Here is a 21,149-nt window from a genome sequence, read left to right as displayed (position 1 = left end):
GAACAGCATCACGTTGGCCTCTGCTAAAAACAATATGCCTTTTGCAGGACCTATTTGGAGATACTTGGAGAATCCTCCCAGCCAGTGCTTGCTGGCACAATTGCAAACCTTGCCTTGCCACATCCTTTCCCTGACAGTGCAGTCCATGGAACAAATGCATCAGTCCTCAGTTTATAGGTCTCCCCACGCTGAACTTCATGAGGAGATTAATATTTTTGTTGTTAACAAATTCTCCACTCCCACGGGCTGTTTCTAAATGCTCTTTTTCAGTGAAGCAGCTCAGAAATAAATGTAGGGACCTGAAAGATGAGTAGGGTTTCAGAAACTCTGCCAAGTCAGCATAGAAACAGAATGTAAATTTTATGTGTGTGCTGCATGTTATATTGGAAACATGACGCATTTTCATTGGATGAAAATGATTGTAGTACATGTGGTTGTGTATTATATTTAAACACACCTTTTTCTTGATTTCTTTAATTTTGCTTACTTGTTGCTTATGTTATGTGTAACTATGTCATTTTTTTCAAGACAAAAACTGAAGAGCCAGCAGTTAAAATGAAAGTCTGCTATTTACTCTAGCCAAAATATGAGAAAGCTGAAGGGACTTAAATTTCAAATTCACACTATATCTGTAGCCTTTTGGATTTCCACTCTAAGTTGGGGCAATCATTAAGAGTAACAGATCAACTCTAGAAATGGCTTCTTTATGTCAATTTAAATGACTATTCAAATTGAATGTTGAGATTAGAAGCCTATAATCATTAGCCCATAACTCAAATAGCCAAATGTCATTTGCAAGTCTTGTGTTCCCATGGGCAGTATTAGCTGATTTGAGTGAGATCAAAAAATAGGCTTATGGCATTGACAGAGAGGTATCTGGGAGCTAAGTTCATATGATACTTCAAGAAATGTTCTTGTTCCTGTATGTGAGATGTATTGGCAAGTAATTTAGGAAATCAGCTTGCTCCTCTGGCTGCATGAAAAAGCAGAAATTGATATGCTGAGGTACATATGTGCCAGTTATCAGAGGGCAGTATCACACTTTAGATGTGTTGACAGCTACAGCTGCCTAATAATTTTCTCAGAAAATACAAAGTTGCATTGGAAAATGCGAGTTGATGAAAAGCTGGACTTTGAACAAATATTTCAAGTGAAGCATATTCGGTGTAGTGTTCCTCAGTCTGAAGTAAATTTCTAACGACACACAGAAGCTTCAGGTTAGCCAGTCTTTCTATGGCCAGGGAACTCCTGTTGTGATTAAAGCAGCTCACACCTCGATGCCCCAATGCTCAGATGAGCATCAGATTATTGGACTGTAGAGTCAGTATTTTGCTCTCCCTTGCCCACTAAGTATTTCTTTAATACAGGCTAATTATGTCTGTAATACATGAGAAACTGGGGGAGACCTTCAAATAGTCCAATAATTAGGGCACCTCTGGAGTAAGAGACTTGCTTTGACTACATAGTCCCCATCAGGGTGAGCAGGGACTTGTTCTCTCATTTTCTTGGTTAGTATTTCAAGTACTACTTACTATTCTGACTAAGTTTCTGTCTCTTTCAAATGAATATCATGTGAAATCCTATCCCACTGTGGGATGGAAAGTAGCTAAAAACTCAACTGCGTTGTGAGGCAGGGGAATTTTGTGGCTGTACTTTGCACAGCTCCCAGCTTATGTCAGTGCTATGATCATCAGCGCGACTGGCAAATTCTTTTTCCAAGACGTGATTAATCTAGAGATTTAAACAATATAATTGAATTTCAATGTGAGGAAACATTGAAACATCAAGCAGCATTGCTATGGGGAAACAAGGCTTCGGCACAACAGTTTTCAAACACACATCAGGCGTTATGTATTAGGTGTCTGTCCCACTAGTCTGACAGTGGAGTAACTCTGCCCATGGGGACAGAAATGTCCTGTCCAACTGTACAGTGTAAGCTGCTTTCTCTACCAGAAATAACCTTGGAGTTCCTTTCTTTTATTTCTTCATCTGAACAGTTCCTCAGCTCTCCGCTTCCATTCTTTCTAATAGCTCCATTATTTTTGACCTTTTGCTCCAAAATCCCTAAATCCAAGTGACTCCATACTAGTACCCCACACATCCAACCTCCGTTTTACTGGTTTCCTAAGATTACAAAGATGCTACGCTTCCAAAATCTTCCTGTCCACCTCAACTAATATCTAAGCTGAAGTTGTTCTCTGTATTTCTCTTTTCTGAGTATTCCTCGTTTAAATGCCCTGCAAGGTGCAACACACACACTCTTATGCATGTGCTTTCCTCCCAAGGCAGTCCCTCCTGCCTTAGCTCTTGTTGGCTCCTACTCCTGCTGACTTTTAAAAAATTACCCCATATCCCACAAATTAAAATTAACGTACTTCCTTTGTACTATTCTGTGACCCTATTTCTAAATCTGCTTTCTGCCATACCTGCGCTTTGAAAGCTTCATTTTCCCTCCAGAAGGTTTGTGTATTTGTTCCTCCATGGCCACCATCACTGGGGTTTCTTTTCTGTTGATCAAAATGTTCTTTCCCTTTGCAAGAACACTTCCCTCTCTGCCAGGCTATGAAAGGAGGGAAGAGTCTGTCTTGCATCATAATAGGTGGAATATCAGCTCAGTTCACGCATAGTGAATGACAGGATCTTGGCTGGACTTACTATAAATACTCCAAGACAGGGAGGGAAGAGCTCTGGTCTGGAATTGAGTAGTGAAAAGCAAAGTCTTGTTTGCAATGTGCTGCCAGCCAGGCTGATTAGAAACCTTGCTGGACTTGTTGCCTGTCTCTAGCAGCCACAACAGGAGGTGGAAAGAGAAGTCTTGGCTACTTCTGAATCACAGAATCACCCTGTTTCTTCCCTCTCTATTAATTCCTATTTTGGTCCAGCTGACACGTGGAGATAACAGAAGAAAGCCAGTGTCTTTCAGACAAAAAGTCCCATGACAGGTGCTTGTCTCTACTGCTAGAATTGCACCTCCTTCCAGATGTCTCTATGCCTAAAGCTGGAGCCATGGCAAAGAGGGTGGGGCCTGCCAGTAGACACTGTGCCACCCTGCCTTACAAGTCAGTTGTGACCTTTTTGATTTGTTATTGGTGAGAACTTCTTACATGGAGTTTGTTTTGGCTGATCCTTATAAATCAGCAAGAGATGTTAGTGGTAAGATGGATTAGACTTCTTTCTGCAATAGGCAAGGGATGAGTGACTGCCATCTGGGTACCCCACTGAAAAAGCATATAAAAAACCATTGTTCCACCCAACAATCCAGAAAGTTTGAAAGCCACAACAAAATGGCAATAAATAGATGGATCTCCAAGCAGTCTAAGGGATCTGAAATCTCCTGCCATTCTTCCTCTTAATGAATTCCTGACAAGAAAAAGGAGTCAGGGCAAAATAAAAGAAGCGAAACATGTGGGAAGAGAGCTTTTTCCATATGATCACTTTCCCAGAAATGGAAATGTCTCAGCTGGAGAAGCAGGTACAAGGATGATAAGAAAAGGGAAGAGGGCTTAAGCAAAATGCATTGCTCACCTCATTTCTACTAGCCTCCTCTATTAGAGGTGCACGTCAGAAATAGAACCTCTTCTCCATAGTGGCACAAGATATTTGAATCCTGTGAAACAGACAGTCCTAAAACATTGCAGATGACTTCCTCATGTTTTAAGAAATGGAACTTAGTAAATCCCTATCAGCAAAACCCTCTTTCTTTTTGTTTTGACAACTTACACTTGTCATTCTGGCTGAAAGATATTGAGTCTAATGACAATTTTTTTAGTTCGTGTCCTTAACCTCTGTGTTTTCCGCAGAAAGAGATTATGCAAAACAGTGTTATAAGCACATTGGATTCTGACATTTGAAATAATTTGTTATGGTCTATTATATTTTTATCTAACAGTGAATTCAAGAAGTCATAAGGCAGACATGAATAAATCAGTAAATGTATTTCTGGTATAGCAAAACATATCTTTCCTTGGTAGTGCACTGCTTTGGTGCAAATGTATGGAGTTCTTAAAAGAAGTGATTTTCAGCAATTATTCATAATATTTTTCCATTCCATTCTATTATTATTTATAACCTTGTAACAGCATTAGCACGTTGATGCTGATTCTGCTGAGATATAAATACATCTTCTTTTTTGGGGCATGCCATCTGGAATCAGAATTCTTTCAAAGAAATGTAAATAGCTAGCTTTATTTCTACGCATTATATCTCTAACATTTTATTTTTCTTTTTGGATCTGCAGGTGGCAAAGGAGGGAAAAAGAAGAAAAACAAAAATACTGCCAAGCCCCAGAAAAATAATGGTTCAAACTGGGCCAGTGTTCCCCTCCCACCCCCTCCTGTGCAGCCGCTTCCAGGCACAGAGCTGGAACACTATGGGGTGGATCAGCAAGAAGCAGGGTAATTTTTTTCTTTTTCTTTTGGAGAAAAATTTGTAGTTTGCAGAGATGGGGCTTTTTTTAAAAAAAAAAAAATTTGCTCAGTGACAATACTAATCTGTTTTGTTTCAAAAAAAAAAAAAAGAGAGCGCGCCTTTTCCTATAGACTTATTCAAGGCTGTGGAGGGAGAATGTTTGAGTAGCTTCTCTTGATAGTAACTGAAGATGGAAAAAAAAGCGACCTTGCTTCATCATCATGTCAGGCTTCTCTCCTTACTCATGCTGAGAAGTATCTTGCTTCATAGATAATTGAATTCTGGTGGGACTGCTTGCAAATGATGGGACTCAGAGTGAGTAAGGATGACATAATCTGGCTCCTTGTATTTTTCACTGCTTTGATGTTTAAAAATATTAGAGTCAACAGAACAAAAAACGTCACACTAAATTGGATTAATTTTAGAAGATCAACCAGTGGATAAGAATCTTCTCATCAGCTTTTAGAAGAAATTTCACAGTTGAGGAATGCATGCTATTTCTGGGCCTTTTTAAAATTATTTAAACAACTCTTTAGTTTCTGGAACCCTGCACTTATTTTTGGATAGCTTAAACTTGTTCTCAAGGACACAAAATCACACAAAAAGCACTAAATGAGAGGAACTGCACAAAGAACAATTATAGAATGCTTTTTAAAATGTGAATTTATATGAAATACCAGGTTATCAAACTCTGAAGAAAAGTCAGAACATACAGAAAAACAGTTTACTGTGGCCATCTCTATTGGAGTCTTTGAGAATCATTGTTCTGTCAGGGACAAATTTCTGCCTGTTTAAATACACGGATTAATCAATATTTCCTAAGGATGAAGCATATGTTTTAAAAATCATTGTAATAGCTTTATTGACTAAAAATATTTCAAGTGTTATCTCTTTTGTAAGCTTGAGTCGATCATCGCTACGTTTATAATTAAAATTAGAAGAATTAAATATTAATATTTGAGTTTATACCAAGTCCTTCAACTCTTAAAATGAATAATAACTAACTGTGTAAGTCAGTGGAGATGAAGGCCTGTTCAGGATGTATTAGAGTTAGAACTTCAAAGCAAATACAAGGGAAGATGAATAACCTTACTGATTATAAGTGTTGTTTAAAAGTCAAGACAAAAAGTGCTTATAATTGTTATGTTCTGTATTCTGTTATAAAAAGATAAAATAAATTTAAGATGGTTTCACCACATAATATTTGTCTTTATCAGTTTATATCCTTAAAACACCTGTGCAGCCATTTCACTAAAATAATTATGCTATAGAGGGCAAACAGCGTGGATTTTCTTTCAGAACAATGAAATAGCATAAAAGGTAAATGGGAATACCTTCCAGAGAAATCCCGTGTGACACAAGGTTTTCCTCCTCAGTTGCATGAAGTATCTGTTACTGAGCTGGAAGGAACAATATTAGCCACCAAGACAACACTGGTTATTTAAGGATAAGGTAATCACCAGCCTTTCAGGTTCACAACAACCGAGATTTAGTTTTTCCTGTAATCATCTTTTGAATTACTCTTCTCTGGTTTTTGTAATATCTCACTAATAGTGGTTGTTACAAGACCTTCTAAAGTGCATTTAACCAGACACAATAAAAATTGAAGTTAGACTTACAGTATTAGTCTTGAGTTACAGTAAGTTGCAACCAACTTTGCTGAGCCCAATGAATCTGCAATGCCCATACTTCCTGAGGATGTGCCCAATACTAACGGTCATTGTATATTCAGGGGTTGGTCTTGTTTCTGTGGTTTTCAACATGCTAAAATGGAAGAAACATAGACTGAATTCCTTCTTTTCCCTTTAAGATTGACATTTTGGATAAAAAAACCAAGCAATTTTTTTAAACTCTTCTGTTTGTCTTGATTTTCTTTGATGTATCCTATGTATGACAAGTTCAATGTGTTTTAATTTTAGAATTAATTACATGCAGATATATTGTGAATTACAACTGAAAAGATGTACTGGCAGTCAGAAAAACTGAAGAACTTTATTCAAGTTCTCACAATGTGATATGAAAGGTGAATGGTCAGAGCAACAAAATAAGGAAGCTGGTATCTAAACAGAGACTTATTTTTCTGTGCCTGTCTTCCTATAACTCTTGAATTCAAGTACGAGTTTCATTGGCATGATTATCCCAAATAAACTAAACAATTTTGACACCTTTTTTGCTTACTAGAAATTAACACTGGTGGCCTATTCGCTTATATAAATTGTAAAAGAAAAACCACAATAGCAGCAAGTGAAAAAAAAGGTCACCTGACAATCATAGGTAAGGATGAAAAAAAAAAACAACTCTGAGTTCTCTCTACTGTCTTCTCACCAGAACAACTGAGGTTTGCATTCACGTCCATTTTTCCATGAGCTACAACGAACAGAAGGAAAGGTGAACATGTTAATCCAAGCAGCCATTTTATATAATGTGGTAGCTTTTGGAATGTCTTAAATTCCTATGGAACCTGTGCAAAAAGTCTGTTTTTACTGTTGTTTCCCTAGCAAGCTCTTTCCTGTGAAACTTTCACCTTCTGTGTGGTCTTCTACAAACTGTGTGCTTGCTCTTTGTTGTCTTCCTTAATTTTCTTTTGTATACGCCACAGAGTCTTTGAAGTTTCTCTTTTCCTGTAGTAGTTCCCAATCAAGCACGTTGCCCTTCCCATCCTTTTCAGAGAAAATGCTTTTGCTTGGTTTTATCTAATAAACTTGACAGTAAGGAAATGCTTATTACTTATGCATTATTACCTACTTATATTTTTTCAACATTAATAAGCATGATCTTGAGCCAACCCCTGTAAAGGCAGTCTTCATACTGTTCTTATTCATATTTTTATTTCTTACTATTGATTCCACCTTAAAATGGAATATTAGATGCTGGACGTCAATATATTTGATAGCCATTTTCTGGTTTTAAAAAAAGTAAAGAAGGTAATACCTTATATGTCAAAAAATCCTTTCTGACAAGGCCTAGAGAGGGAATCTTTCTTTGTTGCAACAGTGTGTAATGAAACAGAATTTTTAAAGAATGTGCCCCTTATCTATCGCATCTATTTTTTATTTTGAGGAAAAAAAATCTATCAGTGTAATGAACCAAGCTTTTTCATAGCAAAACATGACTATAGAAGTGCTGAGAATAGAATAAGAATTATTAGAAAAATAGAGTTATGTTTGTTAGCCAGAACTTATTTAGGGACTTAATTATCATGAAATTACAATCAGAGGTTCCTAGTGAAGTTACGGAGCTTAGATTTTAATAAGAAGAACTTGAAAAAGGTTGAATGCATTTTCAGCAAGTTGTCTTTATTCAGAAAACAAAAAAGAACATGGATGTGATCAATATTCACTGTGCTGGTTCCAGAAGTTTCAGTAACTGTATCACTTCAAGCTGTGTCGGGGGAGGTTTAGATTGGATAGTAGGAAAAATGTCTTCACTGAAAGAGTGGTCAAGCACTGGATCAGGCTGCCCTGGAGGTGTTTAAAAACCATGTAGACGTGGCACTTTGGGACATGGTTTAGGAGGCGTGGTGGTGTTGGGTCGGAAGGTGGACTGTATGATCCTAGAGGTCTTTTCCAACCTTAATGATTCTATTTATATGAGGTGTAGTTACTATGTAGTCCATTAGGTTTGCTAGCTTTTTCTTGCAGATTTTTCTTTGGTTGGTTGGTTGGTTGGTTTTATAAAATGCAGGCTAGAACTGGTGGTTTTTTGGATATCTTACAATATGAAGACAAACTTTCTTGTACCTGAAATCTTGAATCTCAATGTCCTGAATTTCAGGCTTAGGCTCCTTTCCATTTCAAACAAAATCTAGGTAAAGCTACAGTACTTGTGCAGAATCTTTTTACTAAGAAATCTTTTTACTATCAAGCTGAACATTTGGGGATTTGAAGCAAGTAGGGTCAAAAGTCAGGCACATCCAAAGCTCATTTATGCGTTACTGAAAAATCACTAAGGAGTTTCTTTCTGCCCTGTCCCTTTTAAAGAAGAAGCCATTATACTAAAGCATGAGGTAGAGAGAGTAAAAGTAAGTGACAGAGCTGTTGCATTGTACATTTTTAGCAGCATGAGTTAGGATGGTCCCTTCACCCTTGTGTGGCAATGTCATGAGTGAATACCGCAAAGAAAGACAAATTAGAGATAGTCATATCTTAATTGTCTCCTAAGGAATTCAGTTTGTATCATGTAATATTTTCCTAAATCTCTGTGTTAGGAAAATGGTAACGGTCATTCACTCAAAAGCTCCTAAATGCCAAGTTTTAAGGTGCGGTATTTATTTGCACCTCTGTACACAAATGTATGTTGTGTATGTATATATAGTTACATCTAGATATAGCTTTAAAGTGATACCAGCTTTAATTACAAGGTGTGTCTTCCACAGACTTTTGGATTATTAAATCCTGAATCTGTACTTTTAAATACAGAGTACAGACTTTTCAGTAAGGAAAAAGTAATTTAGTTAATTTTAGAAATCTCTGGGGTTTGCTTAAAGTAAATGTTCTGTTCGTAACACAGGTTTTGAAACTTCTCTGTCTCAATGTTCCCAGCCTTTTTGTAACCCAGCTTCACACTTGAGCAAATTGGCAGTGATTCATTTTAATCTGGGAAAGTGGTAATTCCTTCCATCCAAACCAGGAGCCCTAAAGGATTATTTTTAAACAGGTTTGAGAAATTAATTGTATAACGCAATGCGTTGCCTGCTTGCATTGCAGACACAAGGGGTATACCTTGTCAGCAGTCCTTGAAGTTGGAAAGAAGATAAAGTGACTTAGATGATGCTTGCGGAATGGCCTTTAGAGTGTGAGATAGTTTGACAGTGAAGGAGCTGTGAGAGCTTTTGCTTGTCTGGTTGTCTTTTGAAAAGAGCTGTCGAACCTCAGGTATTTTGGAAAATGCTGGGAGTTAAGAAGAAACGTGCAGATGCTCAAGAGACTGCAGACTGACTGGGTGGGAAGAGTAGACAGTGTTGAGATTTGAATGGTGTGATTGTCAGCAGAGCTGTGCACAACTGAAGTTGTGTTCAGATTAGGGAATTACTCTGGGGAAGTAATGCACAGGGAATGACCACAGTCACCAGGGCCTATGTGTCTTGGGTGATGATGGTGTCTCTAAGGGGCAGGGTCCTGAGATGATACTGTAATACAACACTGAATTGAAAAGTCTGTGATGAGGACAGAGAGAGAAAAGGAATGAATTGCTGGAAAAGCTTACATAGGAAGTGGTAGTAGAATATAAAGCTTCTGTTTCTAGCCCCAATCAGATGTAACATCACCTCTTACACCTTTGGTATAAGACTAAAAATTGAACCAAAAAACCTATCAGAACATCTCTTATATGTGAAGAGAAAATCATTTGGTATTGAGGAATATTGGTAGTTAATCTTTTCATTTACTTTGGGTAGGTGCGTTGAAAGTGTTCAGAAGTTTAGCACTGTCTAGGTAAGTCCCAGTAAAGATGGGTTAGGAGGTGGGGTGCTGGCAGAGCTGTCAACATGTGTGCTAATGTATCTTCTCAGTTGGTGCTGTGACATAGCATATGCTTAGGGTCAGTGCTGCTGTGACATTAATGTATTACACCTCACAGTATATGCAGTGCGGTAAGACCAGAATTTATGTGGAAAGTGTAGCTTTTTATTTAAGCTACAAAATAAAAACAAATAGTAAATTTATAGACAAATAAAGGGGAGGACGGGAGTAAGGAAGTGCATAAGTGCAACTACGTAAATCTCGCTCTGCCTTTTAAGAATGCTGCTATTTTCATGTCTAGGTCAATCTTCCTGCATTCTCCTAGGTTAATGATCCAGGAAGTGAGTTAGTTCATATTTGTTGTTGATTATGGCGTAACATTATTTAATCACCATTAACAAATGAGATAATGGGTCGGTAATTTTTTTGTTGCACATCTTGTTCAAGTTGCTTAGCAGTTGTGGGAAAAATGAAACAGAGTCAGGAAAGAGAATTAAGCAATTTTGACCCACATTTCAATAAATGTTAAAGCTCACACTGAGTTCAAACCAAAGCAGAAATCCTGTATACACCCTACTGCACATCAGAGATGAGATTTGATGTATGCTAAGCTTACTTGGTTTTTATTTTAGATATGACAGTGATGGTTGGTGTCCGCCTTTGCCGGTTCAGACCTACCTACATCAGGGCATGGAGGATGAGCTTGAAGAAGACGATGATCGTGTTCCCACACCTCCTGTCCGAGGAGTAGCTTCATCACCTGCAATCTCCTTTGGGCAACAGTCAACTGCAACCCTCACACCTTCTCCACGAGAGGAGATGCAGCCAATGCTTCAAGCCCACCTTGACGAATTAACTAGGGCTTACCAGTTTGATATAGCAAAGCAGACATGGTAAATGTTTGAAGGGGGCACCTGCGGTCTGGGAAGTAAAAGCATAAGAATAATTTATTCCTTGATGACATAAATATCAACTGTGTTCAACAACAGTTCAGTAATGTTTCCAAAGCAGTAAAACAGAAGAAGAAATAGCAAAACTGTACCTACAGAGTGAAGGCCTTAAACATTAGTAGATGCTTTGTAAACCATAATGCTTGGTAATATGTTAAATCCTGGCTAAAAACACATGAAAATAATATTCCTCTGCAGGTTTACATATATTCAACTAAGTAGTTAACACCTACCTACTGACAACTTTTATACAGTTCAGAGTACTCTCTTTTCAGGCTAGCAAAAGAAATGAATATTTTAGGATTTTCCGAAATACTGAGGTTCTAAATTCCTGATTAAAAATAATGCTAGTCGCCTGAAATAGCAATGCAGCAGCTTTTACCCTGTGTCACAGGAGAATGAAGCATTTGCATCTCTGACTGTACTTTGAAATACCATGAAAATTTCTGATTCATAGGGAAAAACCCAGAAATAGCAGGAAGGAAGTTGTTAGAATTTACAAAATGGATCTAGCGTTTTAGTCTGCTTTATGCCTATTTAAAGGAAGAGCAAGCAAATACCACAGTAACATTTCCCCTGCAAAACAAACAGAAGTGATCTCTTCAGGGACTGAAAAAGAACTTGTCAACTGCACCAGGCTGGGGATGCGGTGAAGGTCAGTTGCTCTCTGGATGTTCCCTAAGCGGCAGTTGTCCTTTTACAACTTTTCTATCCAGACAAAGCCCGTGAATCTCAGAGGAGTGGAGCAGAGCTCGTTACTGAATGGCGTGCTGCCAGCAGAGGAGCAGCCTTTCTTCACTGGTAAATAAAGCCACAAAGTTATTCAGCTTGAGCTACCATAAATAGATCAGGCAGGTAGGCAGGCGGTGCCAAATCAAAGCCAGCTGTTTTCCCTGGACAGCGTCGAAGCCTCGAGGCTTGTCTGCAATCTGCACTCAATCAACAGGATACTTTGGTCCCGCTGCAGTGCCACGCTGCCAAGCACGGACCCCGGCCTGCCTGTGGGACAGACCCAAATCCCAGGCAGCAGCTAGACCTGGCTTATTGAAGGTAGCTGACTTCTGAGCCAGCACACAGATGCATACACTGCCTGTACAGTCAATCACTGCTGCATTTTGCAGCTGTTACCCTTTCTACACCCTACAAACCGTGGGTGCCAGTCTGGTGGCAGACAGCATAGTAGGACTCTAGCAAAGCTTCTCGCAGCTGACAGGAAAGGTCTTGCTCCCTTTTTGAGGAAATTAAAATTGATTGGGAACTTTCATGATGTGCTTAGGAATATACAGGTTTTAACGTCGCTCCTGTGTAAGGTCACAATAACTGAGCATGAAAGTCTGAAAAAATAGAGAGGCGATAAACTGTGTTTTCATGCTACAACTTTATAGCAGGTATTGGGGTATATATTGAGGGTTACAAACACAAATGATTTTTCAGGTGTTGTGTCATGGAATAGTTTAATGCTTTGAAAATGTTTGGCTGGATACATATCATGCTGTTCAGCAAATGCTGTTCAGAGTCAGTGGAAAGTTCTCCATTGTCTTAAGTGGGAAGGAAGAGTTCTTGGTTTTCTTTTCACAAAGTTAACCTGTCCAGTGTAGGGGAGGTGGGGGTGGGGGTGGAACAAAACAGTAAGATGAGACCTGTCAGATAGGTTACTGTAGGAGTAATAGGAGAGAAATATAGGGACCAGGCAACTAGATATTTAAGAAAGGGCACATTAGAGATTACTGGAAAAGAACATCATCATTATGGCCTTGATCCAGCAAATCACTTAAGTGTATGCTTAACTACAAGTACATGAGAAATTGACTTCAATTGTTCTATCACATGCTTAACATTAAGCATATACTTAAGTATTTTGCCTGATTGGGAGCTAATCACTCTGTTTATTGAGGGTTAGTAGATGGTAGTGCCCTTCAGTGCGATGTTTTGAACATTGCATAGCAAAGAACCTGGTGTCCAGATAGAAAAATATTCAGGAACTGCCAATCAGAAGGGCGTTGTATATCAGAACGGAAGCATTTGCACTGCAAATAAGCTTCAGAATCAGCAATAATTTAAAACCTACACCAAGGTAGAGAGAGATTCCAGTGGTGCATAACATTTACCGTGACATTCTCAGATATGACACATTTACATTATGAAAAAGAAAAAGCTCTTTGAATAAAGAGAATTACTGCACTTACCAAGTGTAGGCAATAACACAGCACAAAGTTTTCACTGAAAATGTATTACAGCTAGGAAACCAAACAGGTGACAGTGGTAATTTTTTTCTGTTGTGCTGATGTCCAAGCAAGAGACAAGCAGAATCCTGGATCCTGTCCAGAGCGCTGCCGATTCGAATCAGGTCATGGCACCTCATGAACAGCCACCCAAGGATTCCCACATGCCTAAGTTAGCAATTTCAAGCATGGTACATGCGCTTATGCCAAGGCCAGTCATGCCTGGGTCCCCTGGCACAGCTTGCTGTGTACCTGTAGTGCTGTGGAGAATGCTGCATTGAAAGCTGATGGTGGCTCTTTTCCTCTCTAGCCTCTCAGACACCATGCAAATGAAACTCCAAGTCCTGTGCTTGCCTTTGGCCATTTAGCTATCCTGTGGGTGTTTTTTATCTTTGTTTTTCTTTTTTTAATTGTGATTGCTGCATGCAGTAATTTCACACATGCATGCCCTAATACTGCTGCAATTAATCAATTAAACTACTTGGAATAAAGCAAATTTAAAAGGCCTTGCTGACAGTGGATTCACTGGACTTGAAAATTTCTTCTGTCATACTGGTCAATTCCTCCTCTTTAGGGTGAGTTCTGCTTAAGGGCACTGAGTCTAAGCAGAAGCAGTGAAATTTATTTTTGGCTCAACGTGTGATTTGCAAGGTGGAATATTGGGTGAGATGTTTATATACTGGGTTGGGATTCAGAATTGTGCTTTTCCGTGGACTTCCTACCTGCTTTATGTAGTCTCTGTGTACATCGTTTCTCAACTGTAAAAGGACGATCTTCCCCATCTTACAGGAGGGGGAAGTATATTTAAGACTGGAAACTGTGCAGGTATTCTGGTATTAGAAGCTCTGGTTAATAACTGAACTGACTTTTGAGTTTAACCTAACAAGCACATTGTGTAAATCTACTTCAGGTCTTATTGAAAGGCTTATCTCATGTTGAGCGTGCGGTACAAAGTCTCATCCGTTCTGATGACATTTTCCTGTTTGTTTTTGTAGGCACATCCAAAGCAATACACAGCCTCCTCAGGCTCCTGTTCCGCCCCTAGGATATGTATCTGGAAACCTTATTTCAGATTTGGAAACAGATGTTCCAGATGATGATGATGATGAGGAGGATGATATTGAAGAAGAAACTGTAGAAATCAGTAGGCCGCTAAGAGGTCTAGAGCATACTCCAGGCTCCAGCATGGACAATCTAGACAGCTCTGTGACAGGTAACCAAACACAGTTAACAGTGACACCAACTTGTTCCTAACAGTAAAATACATCATCAATCAAACACTTTCTAAGTGAAAATTTATTCCACTCTATTTCTGTAACATTTAAAATGTGTTAATATTAAACACTAAAGTTAAAGAAGGATTTGAAAATACTTTGCTGCAAAATGATAAGAAAATTCATGAATTTTAAAGACTTGGAAGAAAACTCAATTATATCCTAGCTTTCATGAAAAGTTCACTCTACTGGAGAAGCAAGCCAGTTACATCAAAAGGAGGGGGAAGACCTTGGCTTAGGAATATATATTTCATAAATCAGGAGCAGCATAAAAATGTTACCTTAAAGCACTTTTAGATATTTTGCTGTGTAAATGCTTTCACAGTTCAACACAGGGAAGTTAAAAGACTTCACAAGAAGTGTAGTTACAGCGTTTATTTGTAGGGCAAATTCAATATTTATGTAGGAAAATGTGTATTTTGAACCTACTTTGTATTGTTGAATTTAGTAGTTGTTCCTTTTCAGTGAAGACATTTAATTATTCTGACACTCCTTTGTTCACTGCTTGTGGCCCTTTGCATGCCTTGGAAAGTTACAACAGGGATCATCAAAGGGGACCTAGAAAGTCATGCTAAACTTCCCTTTAGGTAAAACTTGGGCCTCTATATCCTATACTATGTCCATACTGTACAGCTTTATCGGAGACCCAAATGTACCTAGTGTCCATAGTTCGTAACAACTAGTGGGTGCTTCTTTGTGGAAGAACACCGATTGTTAGCTGTACTTTAAGGGAGACTTGCTCAGTACAACTTACCACCATAGCGCTGCTGAATTTCATCTCATTGTTCTGGATCTTTGAAATTCCAAGGATTTTGCACCCTTACTTAAACATTGCTGTTCTGAAAACACTGCAGGAATATGACAATGACTGAGCATCAATACCTATATTTTTCTTTCTTTCCCTTGTTGAATTAAATAGCGAGTAGCTTAATCCCACTTTCTAGGTTTTCCTTCACCCTAGGTCCAGACTGCTTGCCAATCTAATTAAGATTTGAGAGTTGTATCTCTGCTGCTGCGATTTGAAATCCAGATCCAGCTGAAGGCTCTAGAGTTAAAGTTTAAACCCCTGAATTGAGAAGGTTAACTTGTTAGTGCATGAGTATATTAAGTCACTTTGCTTGAATTTCTAGTGTAATCTCCTTCAGGCTATAATTCTGCATATTTTTGCATATCTCACTAATAGCTCAAAGCCTTTCCATTAGGAATGCAATAAGGGTTTTGCACTGGTAATACAGAAATAAATAAAAAATATCAGGTGGCTATATATTTTCTGTTTGGTATGTATTAATATGTCAACATTGATACATCTGTAAATCAGAAAATGAATGTATTTCACATTTGCATTTTCCCCTAATATTTTGGAGCACCCTGCCTAGTGCAAAGTACGGAATAGCTGCATTCTGCTCTAATTCGTAGACTTCTGTGCTTATTACAATTTGTCCTTTTATGAATAAGATTCAAGTTTGTTCTAATAGTTATAAATCTTGCTTAATCATTGGAGTGTTAAAAACTTCCTGGTGTAGTTTTTTGGAAGAAATTGGTCAGAACCTGGTAACGTAGACTGGGAGTGTACTTAATGTGATTTAAATGCACTCCCACTCATTTCCACCGCTAACTTGATGTGGCCTCATCCAGCTGAAAATTAAGGTTCTTCTTTTGCTTCTTGTTTAATTACCAGCTGGATCTGTTCCTTGATGTGGTTCACTGCCTGGCAAGGTGTTTGCCAGCACTGCAGGAAGGGAACGTGCAGCTGGAAGGGAAGCGCAATGACAGACTGCCCTTATAGTGTATAGCCAACACTTAGACTCACTTAAAACAGTTACGGAACTATAGCCTTACAAAAATACAGCCAGAGTGTTGGTCTAAATTATCTGTAAAATGGCAAACTCTCCAAATGACGAAACTACTGCTCTTTCCCTCAGTGGAAAAACTTCGGTTTTCTTGGGGCTTGTTTTGGCCTTGTTTTTTTCTAGGGGTGGAAGGAAGTTGCTTATTATACTTGGGTAAATTGTTTCAAAAGAGAATTTTAATTTTTGCATATCTGTTTCTGTTAACTCTTCCAGGCTGCATTTACTGGTGTTAAGGAGGGTATATAACAAATTGCATTCATTGTTTCTAAGCTGTTTCTCATTCTTTAATTTGTTTGCTTTTAGAATACTGTAGAACAACTAAATTATTCTTTCTTGCACTGAGAATATATAAGCTACTTCTTTTCACAGGGCTTTTGATGACTTAGACCAGCTTCTCCCTAGAAATTCATATACAATATTTTCACTTCTTTAAACATTATATTAAAAAATGGAGGCAAATGAGAACAGCTGACCCAGATGAAGTAATATTTCTGTTCATTTTGAAGTGCACCCTGTGAGTCCAGTGTTTGTAAGAAATCTAAGTGGACATTCTTTGGTCAAGACTTCCTCCAAATAAAGTTGCTGTACAGTGAGCAGGGGGAATTTCCTCATGCGGTACTGTTAGCATGCCTCAGGGATGACTTGTAGATACCCACTCTCCGAGTGAAATGGTACTTTGTTCTTTATGGCTGACCTGCGACTGAGGTTTTCATCCAACACCAAATGTGGGATCTTCTGAGGAGGAACACTGGAGCTGTGTGAGCCAAGCTCAGACTGCTAAATTCCTCTGAAACCACAGTGTTACTCCTTTAAACTGTTTGAAAGCCGGCTTGTCTTCCAAGCACTTGAGTTGTAGTTACAGCTAACTGAAGATTCAGACAAGGATTTAATCTGTGCTATTAAGCTTTTCTCTTTGCAGGTGGCAGAGACATAATGTTGACATATATAATAAAGTGAAAAGAAAGGAGGGGTGCACAGTAACTATATCTTAACATTTTCAGATATTGCAAAGAAAACTCAAGGAGGGAGGTTCAGATTTGAATGTTTGTGGAACAGAATATGAAATTAAAGCCAAAGTTTTGCTTCATTCCCAGCATGGTTTGTTAAGATACTGAGTTACTGATTCTGATTAGAAAGGAAAAAAAAAAAACAACTGGAAAGCAGCTCTAAAACTTCTGCTTACTTGACTTTTAATTCACAATTATTTAGGGTTATTTTTGCTTTCAGAGACACATTGAAAAATGTCTTTTCTTGTGCTTATGTTTAATGTTTGCCTTTATAATGAATTGCTGTGCAGACTTGTGGCATAAATGGTCACAAAGAATCTGTTACATTATTCTACTTTAATAGACTTAATTAATTGCATATGATGACTGTGTAAGAAATTAATTTGCTTCTCACAGAAATCACTAAAAGCAACACTAGGATTTGTCAGATCAAAGTATTACGGTTTCGGGGTTTTCTTTGCCCTCTCCTTATCTTCTCCTCACCCAGGACCACCAGTGAAGCTGGTAGTGAGAGCTTTTGTATCTTCAGTCCTGGTGCATTTTGACTGGTGGGAGAGATACACCCATTAACTAGCATGGAAATTAGAACAAGCCCTTTTCTGCCTAACTGATACAAACTAATATAAGCAGAGAGATACTTTTGTAAGCAGTATCACCGCAAATGGATTACCATTTTTTTTTAATAGAATTATATAGATCTGAAATTATAAAGATCTCCATAGGTTGTATAGCTCAGCAAGGAAGAAAATCCCTTATTTGGCATGTTTTGGTCTTGATTAAAAGACTCACTGATCACTGTCTGTGTGGTAAAATTGTTCGTTCATTGTGTCTGAGCGCAAATGGAATAATTCTTGAAAATTACAGAAAATCATTTTCATGAGCCGTATTTTACCGTGGCAGAGTTCAATATTTATATTGATTTGCTTAGGGATACCTACTGCAAAAGATTCTATTTTATAAGCAGTTAGACAGATTGCATTTAATAGGAAGAATGTGTTTCATGGATTAAATATGTGCTCAGAAAATAGGAAACTGCTACTTTTTGTATCTCATAAAAATGGTAATGCAACAATTAGCAGGGTCATATTATAAAGCACAGACTTTACTCTAGCTTAATGGATCTAGGGATATGCATTCATCAGCAGCGATGGATTTAGCATAAAATGACATGTAAATGAATTGATGACTGATCATAAATTAATTTTAGTGCTGAAGAAGTAATAGAGACACAGCAAGATGCCACTTTATCATAGTATTTTACTGCTCAGCAACATTTGAGCAACTACTTAATGGTCTGTGTGCATTTCTTTTCTAACAGCTTGAATAAATTTGAGAAATTTTTGTGCCTTTCAGCAATATGGAAACCAAAAAATCTAGAAAGATTGAAAATGCAAAACAAATAAATTTGGCTAAGTGACATAAATTTATTTTTCATTAAATGTTTATGAAAGGCATTAATTATGGTTGGACCAGTGAGGTGCCAAATATGTATGTATGATTTTTGCCTCCTTTCAGTTAGTGTTTCCTGCCCCAAAATAAAAATTTTAAAACGTAAGGGTTTATTTCAGGTGTATACATTTAAATATTCGGGCATTTGTGGCAAAGTATAAAGTAAAGTATAAGACCAGGTGTAATTTTTGAAGTGTGATCGTATTTATATTTTGTGTTCAGCCCCTTCTCTTTCTTATTTTAATGGTACAATAACTATTGTCCCTTTTAATCCACCACTTCTACAAAAATCAGTGGACATTCTTTCATTGTAATCATGACAGTATCCAAAAGAGGATAATGCCTTTCTCTTCTAAAAGCTAAAGGAATTCTGTAACTGATTTCAGCTGAAGTAGCATCGGTCCCTGAGGACTTCATCTGTACTTCACAAACCTAAGCAGTCTAGCCCTGTTCCATCAAAAAACCTGAAGGGGAGCAGGGCCTTAATATTAGCATATGCTTAATGGTCTTGTGAAGGAAAGCACATAAGCATACGCATGCAAGTCCTAGTGACATAATTTGTTAACTTTAAGCATGCACACAGAGTTTGGTATGGACAGAAAGGTATCTAATGGAATTTTCAAAAGTGTTAGGTTTGTTGTGAGCAGCTTTTACTTCACAAGGGCATACGATATTTTTTTAAAGTAAAGCCAGAGTACAGTTTACAAAGAAAAATAGTGGTTTTATTGCCTGCAAAATGTCACTAAAAGCAGTAGCATGCAGTCTACAAGAAGCTAGCACCTCTATTCCCCTCACCTTTCCCTGAGAGCAAAGAAGCCTTCTGTTTGCATTAGCACCAAGAGATATTTTATGGAGCAAGAAAAGAGAGTTCAACTTTTCACAGAGTTGATTTTGTTCTGCATAAAGCATTTACTGCTGCTGTCAGCAAGAGTAAAATTTACAGTTGCCAGAAAGCGTAAAAACTCAAATGTGCTCTTGGAAAACACATAGTGAGCTGCATGTAAAGGAGACACTAAAAGCCCATTTCATTCCATTTCAAAATGCACAGTTGATCTGAAAGGGACGTCAGCATCTCTTATTCTGCCTTTATTCAGAGAGAAACAAATGTGCATCTGATTTGGAAAACAAGAGGCCAGTGGATGCCTTTAAAAAATCAGTAACCACGTGTGCTACGTTAACACAGCTGCGTGGTGGCCTGAGGTGCCCTGGCTGGGCTCCAGCACTCCCATGCCTTCTGGGCAATGTCCACACCTCTGGAGGGCAAAGGAAGCCAGGGTTTTACTGCTGCAATTTTAGGTGGGGAAAAACTGTTTATGCAGGGAAATTGAATAGCTCAGGAGCCAGTAGAAATAATGTAGAGATTTCACCTTTAGCTACCTGGTCATATACAGCTGTGGGTGCTGTATGTGTCTCCTGGTAGCTTGCTGACTTCAGCAGTTATGAAGAGTTTTGCCTCTGCTTCCAGCAACCAGAAGTACCACAGAATCATTGGCTCATAGAATGGTTTGAATTAGAAGGGACCTTTAAAGGTCATCTAATCCAACCCTCCTGCCATGGGCAGGGATATCCTTCACTGGACGAGGTTTCTCAAAACCTATCCAACCTCACTTTGAACACTTCCAATGATGGAGCATGCATAACTTCTCTGGACAACCTGCTCCAGTGCCTCACCACCCTCACTGTTAAAAATTTCCTCCTTATATCCCATCTAAACCTACCCTCCTTCAGTTTAAAACCATTGCCCCCGATCTGTCATTCTGTCATTACAGGCCTCAGTAAAAAATCTTTCTCCATCTTTCTTATAAGCCCCCTTGATATACCGAAAGGGCGCATTAAAGTCTCCCCAGAGCCTTCTCTTCTCCAGGCTGAAGGGCCCCAACTCTCTCAGCCTGTCTTCACAGGAGAGGTGCTTCAGCCCTCTGATCATTTTTGTGGCCCTCCTCTGGACCCGCTTTACAGGTCCACGTCTGTCTTGTGCTGGGGACCCCAGAACCGGATGCAGTGCTCTGGGAGGGGTCATTGTTTGCTTTAGTTGTCAACTGTGTTAACATCCTAGTGAAGCTCACGTCCCTGCAAGAATTGAGCTATGCTTCCAGCCTGACAGGAGGTTCCTCCTAACACAGCTGCTGGAGTAGAGGGGAAGAGGAAGAGATCCATGGGCAGAGTGCACTACTCCTAGCCTTGCTAATGCTTGCTGTCCATGGGAATGCAGAAGAGTTCAGGAACAGGGCTTTCCTATAAGGTTATATAGGAAAACTTGCCAGTCTGATAACAGCAGCCTGCTCATAATTAAAATTTACCTATTTTTGAGAAAGCCTGGCACGTCTATGAGCGTGTAGAACAGGAGGTGTATGCACACACATTGGAGAGATTATTATGGGCTTTTGTAGATTTTTAGTATATTTCCTACTTAAAACATAGATTACTTTTTTGCACTGGATGAACGTCAGTCCAGCCCTTCAAAGAGTAGACGAAAAATAGCAACTGTTCCTACATATACCCTGAAAGCATCCCATCCAAATTATCATGTG

The 21,149-nt window shown here is 38.6% G+C and overlaps 1 protein-coding gene across 9 annotated transcripts in view; it reads left to right on the top strand.

Moving 5' to 3' along the window:
- The window catches only part of ROBO2 (roundabout guidance receptor 2), a 464,996-nt gene that overhangs the window by 420,530 nt on the left and 23,317 nt on the right, over positions 1-21,149 (top strand). For all 9 annotated transcript variants that reach the window (XM_064469834.1, XM_064469806.1, XM_064469815.1 and 6 more), the window contains 3 exons: positions 4,238-4,394; positions 10,499-10,759; positions 14,034-14,251. In XM_064469834.1, coding sequence (XP_064325904.1) covers positions 4,238-4,394; positions 10,499-10,759; positions 14,034-14,251 — 636 coding nt within the window. The remainder of the gene's footprint in view (positions 1-4,237; positions 4,395-10,498; positions 10,760-14,033; positions 14,252-21,149) is intronic.

This window comes from Phalacrocorax carbo, chromosome 1, assembly GCF_963921805.1.
Source record: "Phalacrocorax carbo chromosome 1, bPhaCar2.1, whole genome shotgun sequence".
In the NCBI taxonomy this organism is placed as follows: domain Eukaryota; kingdom Metazoa; phylum Chordata; class Aves; order Suliformes; family Phalacrocoracidae; genus Phalacrocorax; species Phalacrocorax carbo.
This window is presented reverse-complemented; position numbering and strand designations above follow the sequence as displayed.